The following is a 26,691-nucleotide window of genomic DNA, read 5'->3' as shown; positions in this document are numbered from 1 at the left end:
CATGCACATGTCGTGTGATCTCCCTCAAGATCATCTGCTCCATAACTTTCCCTGATACCGAGGTCAGGTTGACAGGCCTGTAGTTCCCTGGGTCTTCCTTACGGCCTTTCTTGTAGATGGGAGTCACATTGGCAAGCCTCCAATCTTGTGGGACCTCTCCAGATAACCAGGAATTCTGATAGATGGCAGAAAATGGCTTGGCAATCACCTCTGCTAGCTCCCTCAGCACCCTTGGGTGGATCCCATCTGGCCCCATGGACTTGTGACAGTTCAGATGGAGGAGTAGATCTCTGACCGTATCTGCTTGGATCACAGGGGGTGCATTATGCGCCCCATCCCGGACTTCTAGGTCAGGGCTAGTACCCTGTGGACAACTGCTCTGTCTATTAAAGACAGACGTGAAGAAGGCATTGAGAACCTCAGCCTTTTCCTTATCATCTGTGGTTACATTCCCTGCCTTGTCAAGTAAAGGAGAGAAATTTTCCTTAGTTTTTCTCTTGTTAATATATTTGTAAAAGGGTTTCCTGTTCTCCTTTACAGCAGTAGCCAGTCTAAGTTCAAGCTGGGCTTTAGCATTTCTAACTTTCTGCCTGCAAATCTTGGCCAGTTCTCTGTAGTCACCCCAAGTAGCCTGTCTCATCTTCCAGAGGACATAGACTCTTTTTCTCTCAGAGTCTCAACAAAAGTTCCCGGTTCATCCACACTGGTCTTTTTCTCCTCCGGCTCGACTTACGGGACTCTGGGACAGCCTGCTCCTGTGCCTTTAAGATTTCCATCTTGAGGAGCATCCAGGCTTCCTGGACCCCTTTACCCCTCAGGAGCAAGTCCCAAGGGACCCTTGCAACAAGTGTCCTGAACAGGTCAAAGTCTGCCCTCCAGAAGTCCAAGGTAGCAGTTTTGCTAGTCACCCTCTTGACGTCACCAAGAATAGCAAACTCCACCATTTCATGGCCACTCTGGCCAAGACAATCTCTAACCTTCACATCTCCTACTAGTCCTTCCCTGTTAGTGAAGAGTAGGTCTAGCAAGGCATCTCCCCTGGTAGGCTCTTGCACCAGCTGTGTTAGGAAGCAATCATCCACACATTCTAGAAATCTCATGGACTGCTTCCTCTGTGCAGTATTATATTTCCAGCATATGTCAGGGAAGTTGAAGTCCCCCATGAGAACGAGTGCTGGCCATTGTGCAACATCTACGAGTTGTTTATAGAACACCTCATCTATTTCTTCATCCTGACTAGGCGGTCTATAACAGAACCCCACCACGATGTCACTCCTAAAGACTATCCCCCTGATCCTTATCCATAGGGACTCTACTTTATCATTTCCAACCTCAAGCTCTTCAACATCAAAACACTCTTTAATATAGAGAGCTACGCCACCACCCTTTCTTCCCTGTCTATCCCTTCTGAAGAACTTGTAGCCATCAATCCCAGTATTCCATGGGAGTCATGGGAGAGGTCCTACCATGTTTCTGTAATAGCCACAAGGTCATAGTTAGCCTGCCTCACAATGGCTTCAAGCTCTTCTTGTTTACTGCCCATGCTGCGTGCATTGGTATAGATGTACTTCAGCTGAGATATCTGCTTCACCCCTTTCTCCAGCACAGCCTCCTTAGGCTCTTTACTGGAAAGCCCTGTTTTATCCCCTTCCCCCGTCACAGCTAGTTTAAAGCTCTCTCAATGAGTCCAGCTAGCTCCTGTGCTAGGATTCGTTTCCCCCTTTGAGACAGGTGCATTCCATCAATAGATAACAGGCCAGGAGCCGAGTAAACTGTCCCATGGTCAAAAAACCTGGAGTGTCTGTCTCGACACCAACCTCTCAGCCAATTATTCATCGCCTGTGTTTTCCTAGCCCATTCTGTGTCCTTCACCGCCCCAGAAGGTATGGAAGCAAACACCACTTGTGCTCCCATCCCTTGAACTAATTGCCCTAATCCCCTGAAATCTCTTTTCATAGTTCACAGACTTCTCTGAGATATTTCATTGCAGTCTGCCTGAACTACGAGTAATGGATAGTAGTCGGTGGGGCGTATCAAATTTGGGAGTCTTCTAGCAATGTCCCTGATCTGGGCCCCAGGGAGACAGCACACTTCCCTCCGGTTTGGGTCTGGTCTGCAAATGGGGCCCTCAGTTCCCTTTAGAAGGGAGCCACCCACTACGATCACCTTTCTTTCTTTCTTGGTAGCAGCAGTCTCAATGCACGGAGTTGACTGCCTTGCCATTGGTGACCTCCTGTGGGAATCTTCCTGCACTTCCCCCTTTATCACCTCTTCAACTTCCAAAGCTGCAAATCTATTGCTTAGGGGTATCTGGGGACACTGGGGAGGCAGAGGGGGAGATTGTCCACGGTACCGAGCAGGGTACCGAGCAGGGACTCTCTGCCAGCCCTCCCTATCCCTCAGATATCCCCCTTCTGCCCTACGGGGACAGGTCAGGGAGTCCACCACCAATTGCAGGGGATCTCCCCGGTGCCTTTCTCTCTGGCGCTCTAAGGAGCTACTCCACCAGTCAATCTCCCGCTCACAGTCCCTGATGTCCCTCAGTCTCTCAACCTCCTCTTTCAGTTCAGCCGCCATGCTAAGCAGATCTTCCACCTGCTCACACCTTGCACAGGAGAACTGCTTAGCACCCTCATCCAGCAGTAGCAGGCTCTGGCACTCCTTGCAACCAGAGACCTGTGTAGTCACGCTTCTAGGCAGACCTTCTGTCTGGGTCGCCACAGCCTTTTTAAGGCAAGCCCTCTGTCTAGTAGAGACCATGGCACAAAAAGAATAAAAACAAATAAATGAAAATTGAAAGTAAATAAATAAATAAATAATAGTTTATAGTAATAATATATATAGATATGAATTGTAATAACTTAAAAATAAATAAATAATGATAATAATTAATATATATATATATAAAATAAACACAAACAAACAAACAATGGGTAGTGACACTTCGCTGCCCTCCCTGGGTCCTAATCAGCTGAGGAGTGTGGGCGAGGGCACTGAAACCCTGGCAACACCTATGCCTCGTCAGCCTCTCGCGAGAACAGCCATTGGGACTGGCCGCTCTCACTCGGTTCCGTGAGACAGTAACCTCCCGAAAACCCACCCTGTACCTCAATCAGCCACTGCAGCTCTGGCTGTGCCGATTTCAAAGCAGTTGATCACAAGGACTGAGTGTGCAGAACTGCATGTGAGGATAGCATATGTCATGTTTTCATGGCTCAGGAGGAAAATATGACCTATCTTTTTACTCTACAGCCTTGCGATCAGAACTGACGGTGGCTGCTGCAGTCTTAGTCCTGTTAGTGATTGTGATAATTTCACTGATTGTCCTGGTCATCATCTGGAAACAGGTAATCTAGAAAAAAAATATTTTGGTTTGGATGCTGAGCCCTGTTGGGTTTTCATATAAAGTAAGTCACAAGACTAATGATTACATTCATTATGGTTTGTAGAAGCCAAGGTACGAGATCAGATGGAGAGTCATTGAGTCTATCAGCCCTGATGGCCATGAATACATTTATGTAGACCCAATGCAACTACCTTATGACTCCAGATGGGAGTTTCCTCGAGATGGGTTAGTGCTTGGTAAGTTTCCTCATGGCCATGAAGGCCAGAGTCTCTTTTTATTTGTTCTCTATTGTTCTTCTACATCCCCTTCTTCTGCATTGGTGCCAGCCTTGAGCCACTTGTGTTAGTGTTTCCTTCACCTTCATTCAAGCTCTGCAGGGCTACAGATGTGCAGTGCCCATCTCAATATGACTTAGACGGCCTCTGCCAGAGTTAAATTCCATCTCCAACAGTCATTGCTGCTGAGACACCCACGAGAAGTGAATCAGTATTTTTAATTTTCAAGACATTTATGTTTATGTGGAGAGGCTAAGGGAAACCTGCAAGTAGTTATACAGTTTTATTAGAAATATTTTTAAAATTATTAATCCATGATGTGAATATATAATGAATAATGTGTTTTTGTGGCTACTGCCCTTCTTCCTTCCTCCTTTGCTTTCTTGCTTTGTTGTTCCTGCATTAGAGTTCATTCAGAATTCAGCTAACTGGCCTAGTTTGTCATCTACATCAGTTAGAACTGTAGTGATTATAAACAATTTTAAAGTTCTATCCAGAGTGTACTTTAAATGCATAAATCAACCCTGTCTTGGAGATGTCTGTGCATCAAAATGCATACACAAAATGCAGGAGAAGAGAGCTAAAAGGAGCTTTTTTGTTTGATGCTGTTTAAAGAACGCATTCCCCTGCTGTAGTTCTCCTTGCCCCACCATAGAAAAAGAATTGGTGCTAATTCTTAAAAGAAGAGGCACAAAATTTCAGGTTCAGGAATAACATCCTTTAATTAAACTCACATTGCTAATTGAAAACTAGGAGAGGGTGAATGTTTAATAGAATTATTTTATTATAACTCAGACTTTAATTATCTGCCTAAATAGGATTTGTCAGATCTGAGTTAACAGACCACCACTGTGACTTCATCTCCCTCTGACTCATGAGCACTGGTCTCCTTCAGAGCTTTCCTGTTTACAACTACATTAATGACCATCAGAGCTTTAAAAATGGGTGCTACTTGTCCCTTTAGCAAATAGGACTGCTCCAGCATTATTCTTGACATGGTTAACATTTCTCTGCTGGCAGTTTTGCCTTATTAAATGTTTCTTATCAGGCTGATGGGGACCTGTTTTTCTTCTGGGTCTGGTAATTCTGGTCTGAGGGGGTTTCCCTTATTGCAGTGGAAGATGGCAGCAAAGGAATCACATCTTTAACTCAGGGAGGCTCTGAAAGAGGATGAAAAAACATTTTGGTTCATTCAGATGAGTGTTTCTCACTCTAGCTGAGTAAGCCAGCTGGTATTTATTTGTGTGCATGGGATTTATTTATTTATTTGTTTTAACAGCTAGTAATGCCTGGAGTGCAGAACTGCATTAAATGCCAACTCTGAACGTTGGCTGTCTGTAGTTTCAATTAATAAATTTGAGGTACAGTGCACATTTCCCTTTTATATCCCCTCTCCACTATGTGTGTAATGCTCTGCTATTTAAAACACCCAGCAGCTAGCATGGGACTGGGATATTTGTAATGACAAGAAGTTAGACAATGCAGTGAGCTGCTTGTGTGTCATTCTCCCTGGCACTGCTGAGAAACAGTGAGGTCCCTGCATGACATCCTCTTCAGCTGGGGAGGCAGAGGACAGGGCCCCTTGAGGAGAGGGCTCTCAGTGCTATGGGATCTCAGGGTTTTGGGCTAGCAGTAGAGGTTGCAGAGTTGCTCCCATCACTTCCTAACAAACCACCCATATGTCACAGTGGACTTCATAAAAGGAAATGCTGGTCTAATAGACAGAATCAGACCCATCTCCATTTGCAGCTCGGAAAAGGCAAATTAAGGTTTGAGTTTTACAGCATTTAGGGACGTAGTACCTAATATCTAGAAGCTGGGTATAGATTATAAAGCTTGCTTAGCTTTTGGTATTTGCCAAGAAAGTTATAGTTCAATATGGGGTGAATCCAAGATCAATTTCAGCCAAAGAGCAGTCTGGTTGAGAATACTGTGTGTGGTACTTCATCTCTGCAGGTGTGTCCCCTAGATCAGAAACATGACTCCTCTGTGCTGTTCTCAGAAGACATTGCAAACCTGAGCAGAGGTTGGACAGAAATTAGCTCTCATCCCAAGTACAGTTTCTCCAGCAGCCTGAAGAGCCTGGAAGTTATGCTGTCTGCACAGTCCCACTGTTGCAGAGAAGCAATCCTGATACTCCAGCAGGCAGAACCCAGTCGTGTCTTTATACTAAGAATAATAAATACAGGATTTAATTTCGGTCTCTGCTGAAGGCCTTGACATCTAGAAAGTGATGGAGCTGGTTGCATTACAGATGCCTCCAACTTGTAAGCAGTCAGCTCCCACCTGGCTCTGATAATCAAGTGTAGAACAGATGGGATGTGCGTGGAGAGGGGTGAAAAGGGGAATAGCAGCAATAGCTCCCTGCCACTCCGGAAGCACTCCCCCAGCCTCCGAATGCACCCAGGCTGGGCTGAGGAATGGGAGGGAGACGTGTGTCTCATGCTCAGCCGGCAATATGGTTTGGGGAGGAATTGGCTCATGAAGACAAGAAGATCAAGGAGCATCAGTAAACGCGATCACTTTCTGAAGGGCTGCATCCTGCCATGTGGCTCCCAGATTTTTGGGCTGAAAAATTTCAGGGGCCAAATTTCATGTTGTTTGAATTAGTTTGAAATTTAGTGGGAAGATTTTTCACATCCTGACCAACTGGAAAGAATAACCTTTGGAGCACAGAAATCTTGAGAAGAAATGGCATGGTTTTTGTGTGCATGACAAACTACACTGTCATGATCTTGGAGATGTTCTTAGGTGTAACTCGTCTAAGTATGCACCATTTCTTGTGCTTGTTAATGATGTAGATATTTCTTTTTGTTTGGAAACTTTTTTATTAAAGAGTGTATACAATAAAAGTGTGGGCTGTAGCCTCAGGGTAACAGAAACATGTGGTAGTGCATGCCACATAACACCCTCATATGTGTAAAAGGTATCAAGTTCAAACTTTAAATGTCATAGACAGAATTCCATTAATCTCCATAGTAAAAAGCCCTATATAGTCTCCTCATGTTGGAAGTTAAATAAATAAATAAATGAAATGAAATGAAATGAAAGAGCTCATTGGGAATATGAAAATGTCCTGGCATCTGGAGCTCATTCAAGGGTTTGTTTGCTGAATAAACATTGCCTTAATGAACTTGCTGTCCAATATGGAATCAATGAATTATAGTATTTTGGATTATGTTTGTGCACTTCATACTCCTCCGGAATCCTGCTTAATCTATACACAATTCTTCTGCACACTGCATCCATAACAGAAGACAGGATATAATAATCAAAACTTTTTGTCTAAATTGATTTGTGGGAAGAGTAAATTAGTATAAATACTAGCTGTTTCATCATAGTGCTTGGAAATTTATAATAAAGTTTATTCAACCAGATGAAACACACTTGTACGTTAAACTTCAGAGGAGTTTCCCTCATATGTGACCAATATGTATTTCATTTTCCTTTAGATTGCTGATGGTCCTGCTTGTCTGTTTCTAAACGTGCTGCTGACTCTCTCAAGCCTGTCTTGTTGCTAGCTGTATCAGCAACAATATAGCAGCCTAAAACCACAGCTGGAGAGCCCAGTTCAGATTTGAAGTGAAGGGCACATCTGTATTGTAGTCAGATACTGACTAAGGCAAGCTTAGACATGGAAAGTTCAATACTTAGGAAGGGTGAGGGTGGAAGGGCAGAATAAGAGACAAATATTTATGAAATGCATTGTTTTTTAAAGTTCCTCTATATATAGCGGATATATCTATATCTACATATATATATAAAGTTCCCATATATAATGTGCTTCTAATGTTTGCTTGCTTTTAGGAATTGTACTTAATTTATTTAAAATATATTTACCTTTTCTTTTTAACAGCATCACATTATTATTATTATTATTATTATTATTATTATTATTATTATTATTATTATTATTATTATTATTATCACCAGTGTTCTGTCTAAGTGAGTGTACTCATAGCCTGAAGAGGAACAGCAGCAGGAAATGAGGCTAATTGCTGTTACACACTAGAATTAATAATACTCTTCCTCATGTTCAGGTCGAATCCTCGGTTCTGGTGCATTTGGAAAAGTGGTGGAAGGGACAGCATATGGACTGAGTCGTTCTCAACCAGTGATGAAAGTAGCTGTAAAAATGCTGAAACGTAAGTTGTCACCACTCCATTTTCCATTCCAGTTGGTGCATGTTCCCTTTGGGTTATTTGAGCACTGCTTATGTGTAAATAGCTTATCCATATCTGAAGCTGCAAATCTTCCTGCAGTGTGGATGGATCTGGTTTGCACCATTTGCTCAAGAACCATGAGAAACTGTATAGTGTTGAAAAAAAGCATCTTCTGAGGTGCCTCTGTGCCATGCAGGCAATCCAATGTACCTCTGGAAAAGGGCAAACAGTCTGCATCAGCTCTTGAGATAGATCAGATAAATCCTCTTTCCTGATGGATATCTGAAACTTCTTAGTTCCTTACAGTGCTTCTTAACCAGGAAATTTTATTTTTCTCCTTCTACCTTTTGTCTCTTCTGCCTCATAGAAGAGTCCTCTATCAGCAGAGCTGATGCTTATTCATTAGGAGTTCAAGAAATGTGGGGATGTGGTAGTTAGGGACATGGTTTAGTGGGCAAAATTGATGGTAAGTGGATGGCTGGACTAGATAATCTTAGAGGTCTTTTTCAACCTTAATGATTCTATGATTCTATGACTTACAACTCTTCTTCAAGTCTTAAGAAATCCTACTGCCAAGAAAAGGACAGTTTTCTTCAAGAATTCATTTTAGAAATGTTTTTTGAAGGCAAATAAAGAGATAACAGCTGTTGTTGTGAAAAAGTTGATTATCCTCACCCTGTGGCTGGTGTGCTTTTTCAACAGCTACAGCTAGATCCAGTGAAAAACAGGCACTCATGTCTGAACTGAAGATAATGACGCACCTTGGTCCCCACCTGAATATTGTGAACCTGCTTGGAGCTTGTACAAAATCAGGTGGGTTTGGCTGAATAAATGGAAGCTTGCTGTGGAGCAGTCTTTTTTTGTTTAACAGTCACACAGATGTGAAATGTGATTGACCTTAACATTAAATATAAATAAATATGAGATTTCACAAGCCTAATTGTTATTTGACAGTAGTTATAGTCATAACTTAATAAACTGAAACATATTAACTCCTAGTAATCTGTATGTTTTATATTTGATTTTCTGCTGTCTTTGGGAGCTGTCATTTTTGAATGATGCATTATTTTGCCTTACTTCATCAGGTCCTATTTACATAATCACTGAATACTGCTTTTATGGTGATTTGGTGAACTATCTGCACAAGAACAGGGACAACTTCCTCAGCCGACATCCAGAGAAACCCAAGAAAGATCTGGATATTTTTGGGATGAACCCAGCTGATGAAAGCACAAGAAGGTGGGAAAAAGGGGAAACAAATGTATGAGCTAGAACATAAGGAATAGCATTACTAACTCTTATTCCTTTCCTTTCATTCCTTGGTTCAGAGCTCTCTCACTTTCATCTCAATGGTCTTGTGTTTATCAGTATTGTTAGATACAGAAAGGTTTCATCAGCTTCTGTTCAATATCCCTGACATGCATCCTAGATCATATGCAGATGCCCACGGCCCCAGGTCTGCTGCATGTTCTCCATAGACACAGCTGCTTACAGCCTTCTTTCTAAATAGGATCCACACACCTGTGGGAGAACACAGATTTTGCAGACCTTTTAAACAAATTCCACTCTGCCCAAAGTAGTGCAAGAGATATATGGATTTAGGGGAAAAGCCGTTATCTTTACAGGACAACAGTAGTCCTGCACCTGCATTGTTACAGCATCTCTGGAGCACACAGTCAATCTTGTCTCTCCTCAAGCTCCATTCCCTCTTCCTTATCTGATCCTGAGCTCCCAGAGCACATTTCTGTTAATAAAGCATAGCCTAATGTTCCTCCTTTCTGTATAGATGTCCTTTTGTCTCTATCCATTCAAGTATTAGAGGTGAAGCACAGCTATCTGATTTCCTTGTTTCCTGTTTGGGAAATTTTCACTGTTTAAATAAAACTCCTTCCCTTCAAATAACACTACAGAGATCGCTCTCTGTGTTCAGGCATTTTCCTTTATCTGCCAATGGCCTAGCTAGTTTGTGTATTGTTTCAAGCAGCTTTTGACGGTTGATGGTGGAGGAAGCTTGTCGTTATGCATTCAGCAATCAAGCAATGTCATAACATCAGCCAGGATTTAACAAGGTGCCAGAGATTCCTTCAAAAAAACACACTGGCAAATAGATCAACTGACTCAGTAGCCAAGTCCAGCTGGGACCATTTGTCTGAGGAGGGGTTTGCTCAGCTGGACTGGGTTTGATGCAAACTATCTGAGTGAATAAATTGGCCTATCTTTTTGAACTCCTAGAACAACACCCGAGGTAGTAATAGCTGAGTTCAGTGGGACTGTTGGAAGTTAAACGAGATATGTCTATATGCCTCACTGCTGACAAAAGGATCAGACTGAGGCTCTTGTACAGGTTCAACTACTGTAGTTCATGGTAATGTGCATGTGGTAATACATGGCTGTGTTGTCATCCAAATTCTTATGTGTTCTCTGTCAATAAGCCAACTCTTAGACCTTTGTATTTCTTAGCAATGCAACTGTGTGCCCTAAGGACTCAGAACACAGAATGCTTTGGCAGGGAAGCCACCTTCCTTGATAGCTGATGCAACCATATTTTTTAATTTCAGCTATGTGATTTTATCATTTGAAAACACTGGAGAATACATGGACATGAAACAAGCTGATACGACTCAGTATGTGCCAATGCTGGAAAGGAAGGAGGGATCTAAATACTCTGATATTCAGAGATCTGTATATGATCGACCTGCTTCATATAAGAAGAAATCTTTGTCAGGTAATGTAGAGTTGTCCCACCTGCATGCATCACTGACACAAATAATGATTACATGAAGATGTCTGATTTTTGTCATGTAAGATACGGATGTAAACTACTCATCTGTGTTCTGTAGGCATGTGAGAATCAGGTATAAGCTAAAAGCTGGTGCCTTATGATTCTATGATTCTGTGACTGTCAGTGTGCTCTGGTTGCACTGTGAGCTGCTGGGGCAGCAGGGGTAAGGGCTGTGTGTTTGCTTCTGTGCTGAAGTGCTGAGGGGCCATATTCTTCAGTGGGGCTGCAGACATTCTTTGGAGGCAGTGGTTTCATTAGTCTTGTAGTCTGCGAGATTTTGAGCAGTAGAAACGAACAACAATAATAGTAATTTACATTGCTCTGTTTCCACTTACATTTCAACCAATACCAAATGCACAGTGCTCCAAATACTTTCCTGGATTATGTAATGAGGATAATGAATACATCCTATTCCCTGTTCCTTTTCTCAGAATCTAAATATGCTTTACTTAAAAATAGGCATAGTCACTTCTGGCTCTAGGCCCCAGGAACTGAAGCATAGCCAGCCCCAGATTTACATGGCAGACTAATGTACTCATACTGTGCTCTAGGACAGTAGGGATAAATGAATCACAGAATCATGACTGTTTTTTCGCTGACAACTTTCATTTAAAAAAATAAGATTAGTTGCCATAGAATTCCTGATCCTTTTTGCTGGTATTGGATCTGTTCCAATGAATGGAAAATGCAGCAGTGTTCAGAAACAGTAAGTGGATAAGAATGTACATGTATGCACAAAAACCTGGTAAATGTTTTTGAACCACACATTGAGTATTACAAACAACCTGTATAGCACTTCAGTGGGCCTTTTAAATTTCTTTTTTTTTCCTGCAATTTTGTGGGAAAAAGCATACAGAAAGGAATAAAAACAAACATTATATTCAACACTGAAAGCAGTATGTGTCAGCAACTGATGCAGACATCAGCAGTGGTTAGATACTGTGAAGACTGTTTTGGTCATAGCAGTCTGTTAAAGTCATCAGCTCAGAATCATGACAGGTAGGAGAAATGGATGCTGCTTTCACACTTTGCAGCTCAAACATATATATACTTTTCTCTCTTTTTCAGTAGAATCAGAAGTAAAAAACCTTCTTTCAGATGACAGTTCAGAGGGTCTGAGCCTACTGGATTTGTTAAGCTTCACCTACCAGGTTGCACGGGGAATGGAATTCTTGGCTTCTAAAAATGTAAGTAAATAAAGCAGTAAGTAAAAATGCAAGAAATGTCGAAATGTCTCAATTGTGTCTTTCAGTTTAGATTCTGAAAACATAATACAATATAATAGTGTTCTGGGGTTCTCGACAGATTTTTAACTCAGCTAGAAACAATGTTTGTCGTAACTGGAGAAATCCTTGTTTTCACCCTGTGTCATTCATAAAGTCCTAGACCCAGTGGTGGATCTAGACAGGGTTTGAGTGGAGGATCCATCTATCCATATGGACCAGTGTGGCCCAAGCACAGCATCGGTGGAGTGCAGTAGACGGGCACCACTTTTGCATCCTTACTGTTGTTGTAAATGCACGTGAACCCCCTCTGATTATGAGGACTCATACCTCCATGACTCTGTTAGAAGGCAATATTGGTGTTTTCAGAGAGCTTTGGAAGTGAAATGGCCCTCTAGGAATTAGCACGTCCTTGAAAGACTTGTTTCTCTCCATGCAGTGTGTACACCGTGACTTGGCAGCTCGTAATGTCCTTCTGGCTCAAGGCAAAATCGTGAAGATCTGTGACTTTGGGTTGGCTAGAGACATCATGCATGATTCCAACTACGTCTCCAAGGGCAGTGTATGTACTTCTTAATCTCCTGAGCTCTGTTTTAACTGCAATGAGAAGTGTCAGCTTTAAATGCTGGTTAGCAGTGTTGGTTACACTAATTGACTGCTGAGATGAGTACTCTTCAGAACAGTTTTTCTTCAGTTCATTAATTCATGTAACTCTCCTAAGGTTGCTTGAAAACTGGAAAGCTCTTTGGCCACACTTAGGACTTCACATGCTTAAATTTTAACTGGCAAGTTTTGTGAGTGGATAAATTGAGGAACTGTCACTCTGTAGAGTAGTAACACATCCATCAATGACATATCAGATCTAGATCATCAGTACTGCCCTTTGCATTATACCTCCTATCAGCCTAGTCATTTGCTAGTGAGAAAATGAATACAGTTGTAGCTTAATAAATTACTGTGGGGAGCAAATAGTAGCATTGCTTCTAATCCTAATATCTCCATGTAAAATGGAATTAAAAGCCATATTCACAAGCTTTTCTTATGAAAGGGAAGCTAATCCTGACTATCAGACAGCAGCTGAAACAGGATGCATTTCTTTAATGACTAATCTACGTGGTTTGGGGTTTATTTCTTTCTGTTACAGACTTTCCTCCCAGTAAAATGGATGGCACCTGAAAGCATATTTGACAATCTGTACACAACATTAAGTGATGTCTGGTCTTATGGTATTCTGCTGTGGGAAATATTTTCTCTTGGTATGTACTGTGAACAGTTTCTTACATGTTGTAATTAATTTTTCTCAGTCCAAGCTGTTCTCTGTTAAGTATTTCAAATCCTATAGTAGAAACATAGGTGTGAAGTCAACTTTTAGTTTCTTCTACATGAGATTTCAGGACCCAGCATTAAGTCTGAAGTGAGAAGTCCCTATTCTCCTAAAGTGTTTTTTTTTTTTTTTTTTTTGGCCATAAAATTGAAAGCAGTAAGTGAAAAGCTTTTGTGGAAAAAGTATTGGTGACAGGATGGAATTTCTGGCCAAACTGTGGAGGAATGAACTTCCTCGTGCATCAGGGTGCCTTGGCTGCGTCTCAGCCGAGTGGCTATTTTGAAGCAATCTCTTTGTATATGTTTCAAAATATCCCATCTAAGACCCATTACAGAATGAAAACAAAATGTCAATCTTCTGGGACACTGATTTCTCATTTCCAGGTCAGCACCATTCTCACAGTTGGTTTATGGCAGCATGAAGTGGTTATGACAATGTTTAGCAGTTACAGACAATATACAGTTCCCAGCTGGGAGCAGCCTGGCTCTTGACTCAGGCTGATTAATTAGCCTCCCATGTGGGTGGCTGGCCTGCTTCAGTAAGTGTGCTTTGCCCAGATTTACTCTGAGCAGAATTAATCATGCCTGTAGAGTATCTACTACTGCCCCATGGCAACCCCAAGCCTAACGTTATTTTCTAGAATAAGCTGTCATAGAGCTGCTTCTCAAAAACAGTATTTGCACTGCTGTTTATAATATTGATAACTGCAATCGCTGTGAGTTACAGGACCCTGTAAACATCCATTCTCAAGCATTGCTGGGAATCACAGAATTGCTATTTAGATGGGGAACTGAAGCACACCTAAGTCTGTGCTTCATTGTTTTATTTGTTAGGTAGGGTCTGAAGCCTATTTTTTGGTGAAAACCTTGCTTTTGAAAGGGCTGAGGTCTTTGGAATAAACATTACAGCACGCATGCACCTGAGAAAGTCCTCTCTTTCTTGAAAAGTGAAACATACACAAGCAAGTGACTTGCCAAAGCAGCATGGGAAGACAGTGGTAGAGCATGACCTTAGGTCTGCTAGATGCAGTCTGACAACCTGATCTGGGGATCATCCAGCCTCTGTGCCCAGTTAGTACACTTCAGACATGCTGCAAAGGGATTTTTTTTAAGTGGTACCAGCCTCAGCCTTTCCTAGACAATGTTTTTCATCAGAGCATACCAGCAATGCCTTGCAGCTGATGCAATACATTCATTTCTGTCAGCTTCAGTTTAGTTTCATTAATTTTGATGTTGTGTCAAACTTTGGTCTGAGCAGCTAGTCAGTATTTGTGGACACTATCTGGGGATCATTTGGCTTTCCAAATGAAATATCAATATTTCAGTTTTATAAACAGGTTCCACTTTAGAGCCCCTTGACATTGCAAATAGTGAATTGCAAAGGTCCAGTTCTGTACAAGTAACTTCTGAAAGGAAAGAATTATTGAAAGTAAAGAATGTTTTATACGTGAAGGCACACATGCCTGCAAACATCTTCCAGGCTTGTCTAATACTGTATTTAAATTTCTTATCTCACACCACAAAACATAAAATGATCAATAGCCGGAAAAGCTACATGGTCCTCTGAGCAGTTCTCGAAAGGATTTTAAAAACCACTCACATCTCACCCTTCTACATTCACAGGCATCCTCAGCACTTTCCAAAATTTAAAATATACCCCAGTGAAGTATTAACCAGACAATTGAATCATCTGTTTTCTCCAAGTCAGCATCTTTATGTAGTTCAGCAAACACTAGCTAGTTGGCATTTGTGGATTTGCAAACATTTTTATTATCATAAGTTGTGGCTTATTTCAAGGTTGCAAGTATTGACACAACATAGAATATTTTTTTTTATTCAGCTTCATATATAGTATTTTTTCTTCTGTTTTATCTGCAGGTGGAACACCATATCCTGGCATGATGGTTGACTCCACTTTCTACAATAAGATAAAGAGTGGCTACCGAATGGCAAAACCTGATCATGCTACCAATGAAGTGTATGTGCTTATTTGTCTTTCCCATGCCTGGCCAGCCTCTGGACAATTTTGGCTTTTGTTTTTGCCTGATAGCTTGTTTTCCTTCCCAGATGATTAAATTGTTTTCCATCTTATCTGTAGGTATGAGATCATGGTAAAGTGCTGGAACAGTGAACCAGAGAAAAGACCTTCATTTTACCACTTGAGTGAAATTGTGGAGAGCTTGTTGCCTGGAGAGTACAAAAAGGTCTGTATTTTGTCCATACGTTTTTAGAGGGAAATGTGACTGTTGCTGTAGCCATCAGAGGCACGAACACTGGACTGACACATCCTAACCTATATAAGTTATATGATGCAGTCTGGGGCATTACATGTTCTGGGGAAAGGAAGCTGAGGAAAGCATTTTTGCAGTTTTAGCTGGGAAGCAGAACTCTCTAACTCCAGTGAGTGATATCCTACTAATTCAAGGTTTCTAGCAGAGCATGTTTTTTATACCTTTTCACAGAATTTTCCAGGCAGTATTCCAGAAAAGGGAATATATATATTGCCCATATTTACACTTTCTCTCCCTCCCTCTTCGGACAGAAGTTTGAGTTTGGATTCAAACTTCTAACACTCCTGGAAAAGCTTTGCCTGCTCCATCATTTGGTGTTCCATTTCCCAATCAGCCCTTCCTTCTCTCCCTACCCCTCTGTCACATCTACTTGTCTGCTCTGTGCTGCCACACTCTTTTATCTTCTAAAACCAACTTGTCATTTAGGACTCTCAGTCACTTGAAGGTGCTGGGCTTTTACATCCAGTGTTGCAGACTCATTGAGCAAATGCTTTGGGGGTTAATGAATCATAGCTACTCAGCTGAATAAAGGTGGTCTTACTGAATAACATCTAGTGATGTTGAAATAAATATTTTCAGAGCTATGAGAAGATTCACCTGGACTTCCTGAAAAGTGATCACCCAGCTGTCACTCGCATGAGAGGAGACTGTGACAATGCTTACATTGGTGTCACCTACAAGAATGAAGACAAGTTAAAGGATAGGGAGAGCGGATTTGATGAGCAGAGGCTGAGTGCTGACAGTGGGTACATCATCCCCCTGCCCGACATTGACCCTGTTTCTGAAGATGAGCTTGGCAAAAGGAACAGGCACAGGTGGGTACAGTCTGCAAATCAGGTAGCCTATAGTCTCCGTTCTGAGTCACACTTATTGACATGCATTCATACTTTTTAGAATGCTACTTCACATCTCTTGGGCTCTGTTGGAATTATGCATTAGGAAGGTCCTGTGCAATGTTACTGGCCACAGTGTTTCCAATGTGAAATACCTCATTTTGGCTCTTCTGTGACTGACAGAGGAACACAACTACGATCTTGGCCAAGTCACAGCAACTTTCTGATGGTGCAGAAGGCACTTTTTACATCACATTTTACATCACATTTGCCCCTACAGCTCAATGACTTCAAAACTATGTTTCAAAGTCTGTTCACAAGTTTGTTCACTAGCTCTAAAATTCAGGATATTGTTTTCATTATCTTCAATAGTATTTTTTTCATTGCTAACAGCATATTCATAATTTTTACTGCTTCCTTACCAGCTTACATGAATGATTCCACCAAAGCACAACTCCATATAATTTCTAACGTAAATGGCAGTGGCTTAATTCAGTACTTCCTTTTCAGCAGCATTATACATAGGTCATTCTGAAAGCGATACCTCAGGGCATCACTTTACCTGCTAAAGGCTGCATCCTGAACTTTTCCTTCAGTGGGGAATTCACCACTCCATGAACTGCCATTTTGTCTCCTGCTTGTTGTGGTGACACCACATTTTGTCATGAGGAATGATGCAATCCAGTAAACTGTCACCTTCATCCTCACATTGGTTCAATAGGTCCTGACAAACATGCATAAGGGGCACTTTCAGTTCCTGTGTGGTCATTCACGGGGCTCACCTGGCACAAACTTTGTAATATTTCAGTGCTGCCACCATAGTTTCCAATGTACTGAATCCCGTATTCAGCTCCATTCACAGTTCCCTGGTCGTAATCCACTGATTTACACAGCTGGACTGATAGAGATGCTCTTCATTTCATAGTGTGACAACCATGCATAGTCATCTGGAGCATGGCTTGTCATTCATCTTGCTATCACTATTGCTGAAATGCACCACATACCACCTCACTATGCTGACATCCACTGTTCGGTCTCCATAACCATTCAGCTAGAGTCTGTGAATGTCTGTGGGTAAAATTTATTTCCACGTGGAGGAGTTCAGTGACACCTTTGTTTCCTAGGCACATCCATGTCAGATGCACTCTGTCAGACTGCCACTCTACTGCCATCTGTCACACAGCAACAAAATGTAATGGAATATTGTCAGGAAGGTTCAACCTCTACCCTTATACCACCAACATCCACCTCTGATGTTGTGGACCAACATAATAAAATAGAAGGCATAAATTTTAGAGCAGCCCTTGTATATAGGATTAGCAACCTAGCAAAGTCTTTATTGAATGTTTTTTTCACTATTTTGGACAGTGGGACAAATGAAGTTTCTAAGAAACACCAACCTGACTAAGACTTATTACCTCTGTCTGTAATTCTTCATACTGTCTATTACTTTTATTGGTATCTATTGTCACCCAGCCTAATCTAGTGTCCCAGCACTGTCATAAAGCTATTCTTCTTGTGAGTCAGAAAGTGCTTGGAGGAACATAGGAACAACTTCTTCCTTTGAATTTCAAGGATATTCATTACTCTTGAGATACAAGATATGTCGTGTTCTAGCAAATGTGATCAGAGTAAGATTATGTCATGTCAGAAAGTGTGTGCAGATGTGTTGTTCAGTTCAATTCAGAAATTGAGGTACTTACTTGGTGCCTTTAAATGTGTATTTTAGCTCTGAGGTCTTTGTTTCTTCCAGTTCCCAGACATCTGAAGAAAGTGCCATTGAAACTGGTTCCAGTAGCTCTACTTTTATCAAGAGAGAGGATGAGACCATTGAGGACATTGACATGATGGATGACATCGGGATTGACTCGTCGGATCTGGTAGAGGACAGCTTCCTGTAATCCCAGACACCTTCTAACTGCACATGGGGAAGCTTTCTGTGCTGTCTACAGACTTCTGCTACACAAAGAAAACCACTTCATTGCAATGTCAAGGATGTGAAGGGAAAATGGATTTGTACAGAGAAATGCCCAATGAGGGCAAAGGAATCAGCCTGAGAATGAAAGAGAACTGTCGAAGATGGATTTTTTAGTGTTGCTTCTTGCAGTACTTCATGAGCATCTCAGTGTTGCTTGCCATTCAAACTGGTAGAGGATGATGGAAAGGCCATAAACAGACCAGTTTTGTGTTTCAAGGGCATTCCTATGACTTTGATGGATAGAATTTCCACTGCAGCAATACTTCATCATTGTAATTATGTAAATAAATATCAGCTCAAGGATATTTTGAGGTGCACATTGAACACACTCCATGGATTTTAGAAGAGATCATCCATGAATTTTGTGCACTTCTTCCCTCAATCTCAGTGTCAGCTGCTGTTGAACTATCATGTGAATTAAAGAACATGCAAAAACCACTTTTGGACCAAAAAGGTCTGAAACCACAAAAAACTGACCGGTACAACAAAACATGTTATTTTTTAACATTAATGCAAGGGGAATAATAATAATAATAATTAAAACAAGTCTATAATAGGTGTTAGAAACCTAGTAAGTCTTTATTAACTATAGAAGATAGCTGTTTTCATGATAATACTACTACTGTTTTCCGTAACACTAAACCTATATTTTGTAATTCATTGTCCTTCAGTAAAAGCGCAGTCTCAAGAAACATTATTAAGTACAAGGAAAAAAATTATGACCTGAAAATTTGAAGAAACAACCTTTATCAGGCCCTAGAAAGTATGATAATTGCTCTGACTAGCTAAAACTACTTTAATATGGAGAAAAAATTGCATCCTGTAATACACTAAGATTTAGGTTTCTATTATGAATAGAACAGCTTTTTTATCAGCTATACTAGAAGCAATTATTGTCCTCCAATTAGGTGAACTTCTAGCATTCATTTTTTTTTCTTAATTTAAATTTATGCCAGATTTCCAGGATTTTGGAGAGTGGAAGATTATGATAAACCACCAGCAGCATCCCATTGTTACTGTTTCATAGCTTCTCAAAGGAAATCTTATTCCAGGATTAGCTATGAAGAATCAATTTGATATTTCAATGGATTGAGGAAAAAAGACATCTCTCCCAGCCTTGAACTCCAGATCATAGAAACAGAAATAGTTCTGCAACAAATACCCTTGTCTTAGTTTTGAAGTTTAAACAGGAGCAGAAAATTGACTATTATCTTTGCAGACTGTAACTACAAATGATAATTGCCTCCAAGTGTGCTTTCTGGAGGAAGGTGCATGGAAACAAACCTGCTCTCAGCCTGCAATAGTCATTTTTTGACATCACTCACAAGAGCAAAGTATTATGATTACTGCTATCACTGTACAAAGTGTTATTGACATTTTATGTTTTGGAAGACTTACATGTGAAAGAAAGGTACATCACTGCAAAGGGCCCCATCCTTTCTGGTGCTCGTGTTTCAAACTTCACTCTAATCAGTGTGATGAGTGCCTCACAGGACACGCCCAGCATCTGGCATGGCAGAACCAATGCAAATGTGGTACAAACTCATTCCTGCGTTGCAGTACTTTTCCTAGGAAGTATGAAAGAGGGACCAGCAGCAATTGACAGCACACGCTACCTGGATCTGAATAACAAACTAAACTACCTTGAAACGGCCCAAGGAAAGCTACAAAATTCACCTTCACTTCATTTGTGGATGGTTGTGGATTGAATCAAAATAAATGTAATGCTGTCATTTCTACAGGCAAATAATTTTGGCTCTGAGTTTCAAAACTGTCACCTTGCTGGGGCCACATACAAATGTCCTGCAGACGTGGAAATGTGAGCTGAAGTGAGGCACCTGCATTTTCAGCCCTGGCGATGTTTGACAATCATAGCAAACCATGAGCAATGATATGTCCTCCTTTTTCTGTAGTCAACAGACCAATACCAAGTGTCTTTCTGAGCTCCGTACGGGGACAACTGTGAAATATAAAGACTGTTGATATAGCCTGGACACACAAGATGATGTAAAGTCCTCCTCCAGATATGAACTATAAATTGAGGAAATAGAAATTGTCTAATGGATATCCCAGATATCTGAATGGCCATTTGAGACCACACATGCCTTAATTTGCATGTGTAGTCATTACAACTGCATGCTCAAATTAGGCAAGCAATTTCACCTGCATTTTTGCACATGGCCCAGTGTTCTTCAGGGTTTGAAAAACAGGCCCAGCATGTTTTACTATACCAGTTACTGGAATACAAGGACATTTTCCCATGATCTCCCCTTCTCCTCACTGATTTCATTCTGTGTTGCACAACATACATTGGGGCTAGACCCAAATGGTGGATGTGAGCCAGAGCCTGCACACTTTATGATGAATGGTAGACTTAGTTTTCTATCTACTCATAAGTGTTTGTGTACATTTATTTTACCTGTGGCAGGAGTCTAGCCAAACCCAACTCATTTCAGGGTGGAATCCAATAAAATTGCCTATAAACTGGAATGAGAGGCAGAGGCAGAGTGGGAATTTATTAGAGAGGGAGAAGTGGGAGGAGATGATCCTTCGATTACACAATATTTTCAGTATTACCAACATTTTACTTTATGGCTTAATTTTTGAGAAGCCACTGGAAAAGATATTCCCAAATCTTATTCTAGGGTAATTGTATAATGACAATCAGTGTTAGCCTATCACAGCATTTCATTTGGAATGGCCAACCAGTTCCTTACAGTGTGGTCTGCAACTTGTACAAAATGGTCCTATTACATGGTGAAGGACGTGAGATATGGTGATGTTATACATCAATATGTATATAAGTATTTTTATATAGACTTTTAGAATACTGCCAAAACATTTATGACAGCTATATCACTGCCTTTGTTTATATTTTTTTTTACTGTGATATATTCCACAGGCACGTTAACTGTTGCACTTTGAATGTCCAAAAGTTATATTTTAGAATAATAAAAAAGGAAGTGTTTCCAAAATGGTGGCTGTTGTGAAATATTTGAAGGACAAACCAGCCTGAGTGATGGTAGGCACAAAATGTATTACAAAATGCCCCTGTTGATATTTTGTCTTTGAAAAATCAAATCCTGTAAATTAAGATCTCTATATTTCAATAAATGATATATAATTTAAGGATATGTGAGGGGTCTATACTCACTTTTTGAAAGATTGTTATAAGGGATCAGTCGTTTGGTTTTTTTTATTATTATTCTTTCTGCCTGAGATTTTGGGTTAGTTGTGTGATTTGTGAAGGCATCAGGCAGCAAGGACAGTTCCCTGAGCCTTTCTGGTGAGAACAGTGAGGAAGTGCCAATGAGCAGGTAACATAACCCGTGAATTCTGTCCATGTTAAGCTTCATTCACCCCAAACTGCAGTAAGTGTAGTGCTCCAGTGACTGATGTCTGAGCTGCCCACAGAAGTTGAAATACTTCTGGTCTCAGCACTGGTAAGTTCAATGCTGCCTGTCTGAACATGTTGGGGAAAGGGGTGCATGGGATGCAAAAAACAACACTATGTCATGTGTCTACTGTATGTGCTCTGCTTCTTCTGGTACAGGTGTCTAAACAGTTTTATGCAAATGTTGTTTTTAACAAGGGACTAAAACTGGCTTATGCCAGCCTTTTGTCTAAAGCTCTTGATGAACACAGGGGATAGATGAGTCTGTCTTCAAATCAACATGGTCTCTCTTCCTCAAGCCACAGATATAGGTATTTTTTTTAAACCCGTGCTGAACTGACTTTCTTTATGAACCAAACCAGATTTTACTCTATGATGCTGTACACCCACAATAGTTTATATAACTGAATGTGAATTTGAGAAGAATTGTATGATATCAGCTTGAAAACAGTATAAAAGTTGTCAAATGGAATTTCTGCTCTGAAAACTGACTCTGTTTCATAGAATCATAGAATCATAGAGTCATAGAATTGTAGAATCATAGAATCATAGAATCATAGGGGTTGGAAAGGAGCTCAAGAGATCATCGAGTCCAACCATCCTGCCAAAGCAGGTTCCCTACACCTGCTGTTTGCCAGCAGGAAACAAGAAAGTGAGAAATCCTTGTGGGAAAACCCTGTGAATGGGCATGTTAGCAATCTCCTGTCCAGAGAGTAGTCACTTCCATTAGAACATTTCTGGGGTGAACTCTCCACCAAACATATCCTTCTTCACCACTTCTTCACAAAGCAATACTTCTCCTTACATCAATCAGGGTGCAGAAGCCCGAGCTCTTGCGTGACGTAAGAACTGTGGCAGGTTTCCTCTCCTTTGCACCCTTCCCAAAAAGGATTCCTTATCTCCCAAAACTATGTGGACATATAACTCTTCCCACCACTTCAGGGGCTGTGGAGGCAGTCATGGCATTATTGTGCCCTTAAGTTTGTCCCTCTCAGCCTTGCTTTCTGGAGGGCTGGCAGCCATATGAGACATGGTGAGAGATGGACTTACTAATCCTCAAGCCACGATTAAGGGGGTAATATCAAAATCTCTCCTCACATAAGAACCTGCAGCTGGATGTGGAGCTCTAGTTCAGCTCTCAACCTTCTTCCTTTTTGCAGAGCAGGAATGAATAGGGTATGGCTGTATTTGTGCAAGTGTATTCACTCAGGGAACCCTCCTTTTGAAGTAAACCCATCCTGCGCAATAACCCCACTCCTCACTGCACTGGAGACCATGACCAAGCTGCTTATGACCCTTCTCCCTCCCTCAAGGCCCCTGCAAGTATTTGGCTACCAATGGGACCTGCGGACTTGTGGAAGAGGCATTTGTCCAGGAAGCCAGAGCTAGGCTGAGGGCTGCAGTGTGCCCTGAGCAACAGACAGGGGTGGGCTTCTGGCAAGGATGAGAAGGAAAAATTAGAGAGTCACACTGTACATGGGCCCTAGATGGGACACTTCAGTGTATACAGGTGAGCAGACCTTTGGCTAATATTACTTGCTATGAGCTATGCTGAATGGAAGAAGCAGTTTCAACAGGTGAAACCGAGTTGTCCAGACACCCTGAGAACTTTCTAATAGCACCTGATGACCTTGCACCTGTCCCAGTGAGAAGACTATATCCCATCACCTTCTGGCATGGGAGCAGTGTGGTGGAATAACCATTCGGAAAAATCAGAGAAAATGGAAGGTAAGCATTTTGTATGCTCAAGAATGATGAAGAAAAGTCATCTTTCAGACCTGGGCTGTCTTGTGAAGCTGATAGCTGCATGAGAGTCGATACACCATGGGAGTCCTGGCATCGATTTCACAGGGAGGCAAAGAGCCTCATCAACCCAGCCCTCTCTCTGTTCTGCACCCTTTGGCACTGACAGCATTCCTGAGTCCAAAACACAGTGGGTGATGGAGGGGGAACCCAGCCCTTCCTCTGCCAGCATTCAGTCTCTTCCAAATGGAATACTCAGTGTAGTTCATCCCCCTTCACATAACTAGAGAAAATGTTTGGGACACTTTTACAAGTTTTAATCTTTGCTTGCGTTAATTAACACCTCAATTGAAAAAGCAAGCAGAAGTTATCTGTGTTGACCACAAGATGGAAGCATCACACAAAAATCTGTTCTATAGTTCCTATTTCCTTTTTTCCTCTTTTGGTTTCAACAGAAGCACAGATCTGCTGCTACTGCAGAGGCAGCTGGAGCCTTTAGGGAGAGGAAGCGGTACATATGTTGTCCATTAGCTTCAAATGTTTGATCTGGAAGTACTTTGAACTTGTGATTGACAATCATAACAGAAGACCTGTGGAAAATGCTCATGCTAAGTATAAAATACATGCTCAAGATTACTTGTACCAAGACAAACTGGAACAGTACCATGAAAGACAAGGAAGTTGCCAGGTATATATTTGGCCATAGTTATCCATTTTATGTTACAGTGTAAAGACCAAACTGCAAAGCTGGAAGCTTTACTGACCACTGCTGTGCTATCTCACTGTCCTGATGGCTCTGTTGGGCACACTCACTTTTGCCTCAAAAAATTTAAAAATATACTAGTGGAGCCACTCTAATGCCTGGAGACAGAGTCCCCAAACTCCCAGCAGGAGTCCAGGTTCAAATTTGTATTGAGCTTACAAACTATTCAAAATCTGACAACAATCTCATGTATCACACATTTCATTATCCTGCTTGCCATTAGCAGTGCTGCATTCCACCAACAAGAGCTTCACCTACTCCATCATTTTCCCATGAAAGGGATGCAAATTTTGTAAGAACAGGGATGTGGTATTTTAGACCAGCTGATATAACTGAAAAAAAATTAGAAGAAACTCACGTTAGGACTTGAGGTCAGACTTGGTATCTAAAGCTTTTCAGCTACACTAAATGGTCTTGAAAGACTACACTGTGCACTTAACTTCTTGGGTGCCTGAGACAAGAGCCATCATGTTGCCAGTAGCAGTGCGTGTCAGCTGATGCTTGAATCTTAGAAACGACAATTTAAAGCGAGTTTTAAGATTTGAAATCAGAGCCACCTTGCTGAAGGTAAATCAAGTACGGATGTACTATCAGTGATGGCTCTGTGAAAAAGTGGCAACTACTAGTAAGTGTATTTGAGTGTGCTTCCATTTATGCGAAGTGCATTAGTGAGCTCTTTGATTGATGGCTTTAAAAGGTAGATTTTATTTTGTTCAGAGTCTATTTGGCATGCAAAATGGTTGGTGCTTTGGTAGGTAAGATTGCTCCTGTTTTGATGTGGGAATGATGGTAATACTTTAAAGCCAGCCTTCCATGATAAAAAAAGTCTGCTGTCATCATTTAACCTGGCATGCTCTACAACACAGACCAGAGTTTTCCCAAATTAATTCCCATTTGAACCAGAGGCTGTCATCTAGAAAATAAAAGCAGTCTTTTCTCATCTCTGTGAATCCTTGTGTAAATATCAGGTTTTGCAGCTGCTTACATGTGAGACAAGTGCTATTAGTTCAACACTCTGGGCATAAACCAAAGCGTGACTTACATTTCCACGCTGTTTGCTTGGAGCAGCTCAGAATCCCGTTAGCCATCCTTCAGAGTCTGGCTGGATGAGCAGGGGAGTGGGATTTCATCAACACATTGCCACCACTTTCAGTTTAGCTCCTCATTTCTATCTTTGGCTACATGTGTATAATACTCTGATGCTCTGTATACTCAACAGGAGCTCTTCTGGCTGGAAGTCAGGGGAAGAAAGGTGCCTGAAGCCAAGAAAGTGGTATGACATTTTGACCATGAGTGAACTCAGTGAAACATGAAGGTTTTCCCTTTCTTTCCTAGGAGCTCCTCAGTCTTTTCTGAGCTGTGCCACCAATTTGCACTGAGCACTGCAGGATGGATGGTGCTTGGTTCTTGTTTTTTACATGTGCAAATGCATGAATCTTAGAATCATAGAATGACTTGAAGGGACCTCAAAGTTCGTCCAGTTCCAATCCCTTGTCATGGACAGGACTGACAGCCACTAGATCAGGCTACTCAGGGTCACATCCAACCTGGAGTGGAGCATCTCCAGGGATGGGGCATCCACAACCTCTCTGGGCAGCCTGTGCCAGCGTGAGGAATGGATGGAGGACGTTTGTTATACTGATCCCAGCTACACTATAAGCTTGTAGAGACAGAGCTATATGCTGCTGCCTTTAGCTGCGAGGAGGGACTGGTTTCATCCACTGATCTAGAAGGGAGAGGCTCTTTCTGGCTGCAAGGTGGCTGAGGAGATGCTGTACCATGGATTATTCTACTTTTTCTGCTGTCTTGCAAAGGCACCGTCCACAATACTACAAGCACTGCTTGAAGTCACTCCCAAGAGTCAGCAGAGCTAATGCATTCCCACAGCTCTTCACTGTCTCCTCAGCTATTCCTCTCACAGTGAGAAGCCCTCAGAATTAAATACCATGAAAAGCGTTATTGAAAATGTTCAGTGAAACAGCATTTGAAAGAAAATGAGTTTGAAAATGTCAGCATTCTGTAAAAGAAGAAGAAAAAAAAATAGTGTGAAATTATGTTGCTTTACTGTCAAAAACTGAGCAGCCCAAACCTGTCCTAAGCTGCCAAAACTAAAAACTTCATATTTTGTCTTGAATATTTTGGTATTCAAATTTTCCCCTGAAAATGCCATGCTAGCTATGGAAAACGTAAGCAGAAAGATCTTCTTTTCCCAATGAAATCCACTCTTCATCCCCCTTTCCAGAAAAGATCCCCCTTTCCCTTTGTATGATGGGAGCTGCTTGCCTACTTTGACACCTTGCGCCAGGATCAAGCCCACACCACTGCAGGTACTGGTGGCAGAAACAGCTGCCAGAGGTTGCCAAAACAGGGACACTCCTGGACCACATAGAAAAGCAAAGGGACAGCTGAGCATTTTGTCCTGAAGAAACCACCAGAACTTCAGAAAACCGTAAAAGCATCTGCTGAGAGGGGTTCTTACAGGACTCAGGGCTTTTTGTTCTCTTTTGATGCTGCTTAGTTCTAGATGCGTCTAAAGAAATTCTTGTTGGCTTTTGTGCATTGACCCCTCTCTTTTAG

At 41.4% G+C, this 26,691-nt stretch overlaps 1 protein-coding gene across 3 annotated transcripts in view; it reads left to right on the top strand.

Moving 5' to 3' along the window:
• Positions 1 to 21,348, top strand: part of PDGFRA (platelet derived growth factor receptor alpha) — a 39,039-nt gene extending 17,691 nt beyond the window's left edge. For 2 of the 3 annotated variants that reach the window (XM_065737032.1, XM_065737031.1), the window contains exons 11-23: positions 3,253 to 3,347; positions 3,450 to 3,582; positions 7,662 to 7,766; positions 8,487 to 8,597; positions 8,870 to 9,023; positions 10,343 to 10,509; positions 11,635 to 11,753; positions 12,229 to 12,351; positions 12,934 to 13,045; positions 14,991 to 15,090; positions 15,211 to 15,316; positions 15,983 to 16,218; positions 17,990 to 21,348. In XM_065737032.1, the coding sequence (XP_065593104.1) occupies positions 3,253 to 3,347; positions 3,450 to 3,582; positions 7,662 to 7,766; positions 8,487 to 8,597; positions 8,870 to 9,023; positions 10,343 to 10,509; positions 11,635 to 11,753; positions 12,229 to 12,351; positions 12,934 to 13,045; positions 14,991 to 15,090; positions 15,211 to 15,316; positions 15,983 to 16,218; positions 17,990 to 18,137 (1,709 nt within the window). In that variant the 3' untranslated portion in view covers positions 18,138 to 21,348. The remainder of the gene's footprint in view (positions 1 to 3,252; positions 3,348 to 3,449; positions 3,583 to 7,661; positions 7,767 to 8,486; positions 8,598 to 8,869; positions 9,024 to 10,342; positions 10,510 to 11,634; positions 11,754 to 12,228; positions 12,352 to 12,933; positions 13,046 to 14,990; positions 15,091 to 15,210; positions 15,317 to 15,982; positions 16,219 to 17,989) is intronic. The other variant, XM_065737033.1, reaches the window with a different exon arrangement.
• The last annotated feature ends 5,343 nt before the right edge of the window (positions 21,349 to 26,691 follow it).

The sequence above is a fragment of the Cyrtonyx montezumae genome, unplaced genomic scaffold (assembly GCF_038088225.1).
Source record: "Cyrtonyx montezumae isolate F1298 unplaced genomic scaffold, pur_monq_1.0 scaffold_2, whole genome shotgun sequence".
NCBI lineage: Eukaryota > Metazoa > Chordata > Aves > Galliformes > Odontophoridae > Cyrtonyx > Cyrtonyx montezumae.
This window is presented reverse-complemented; position numbering and strand designations above follow the sequence as displayed.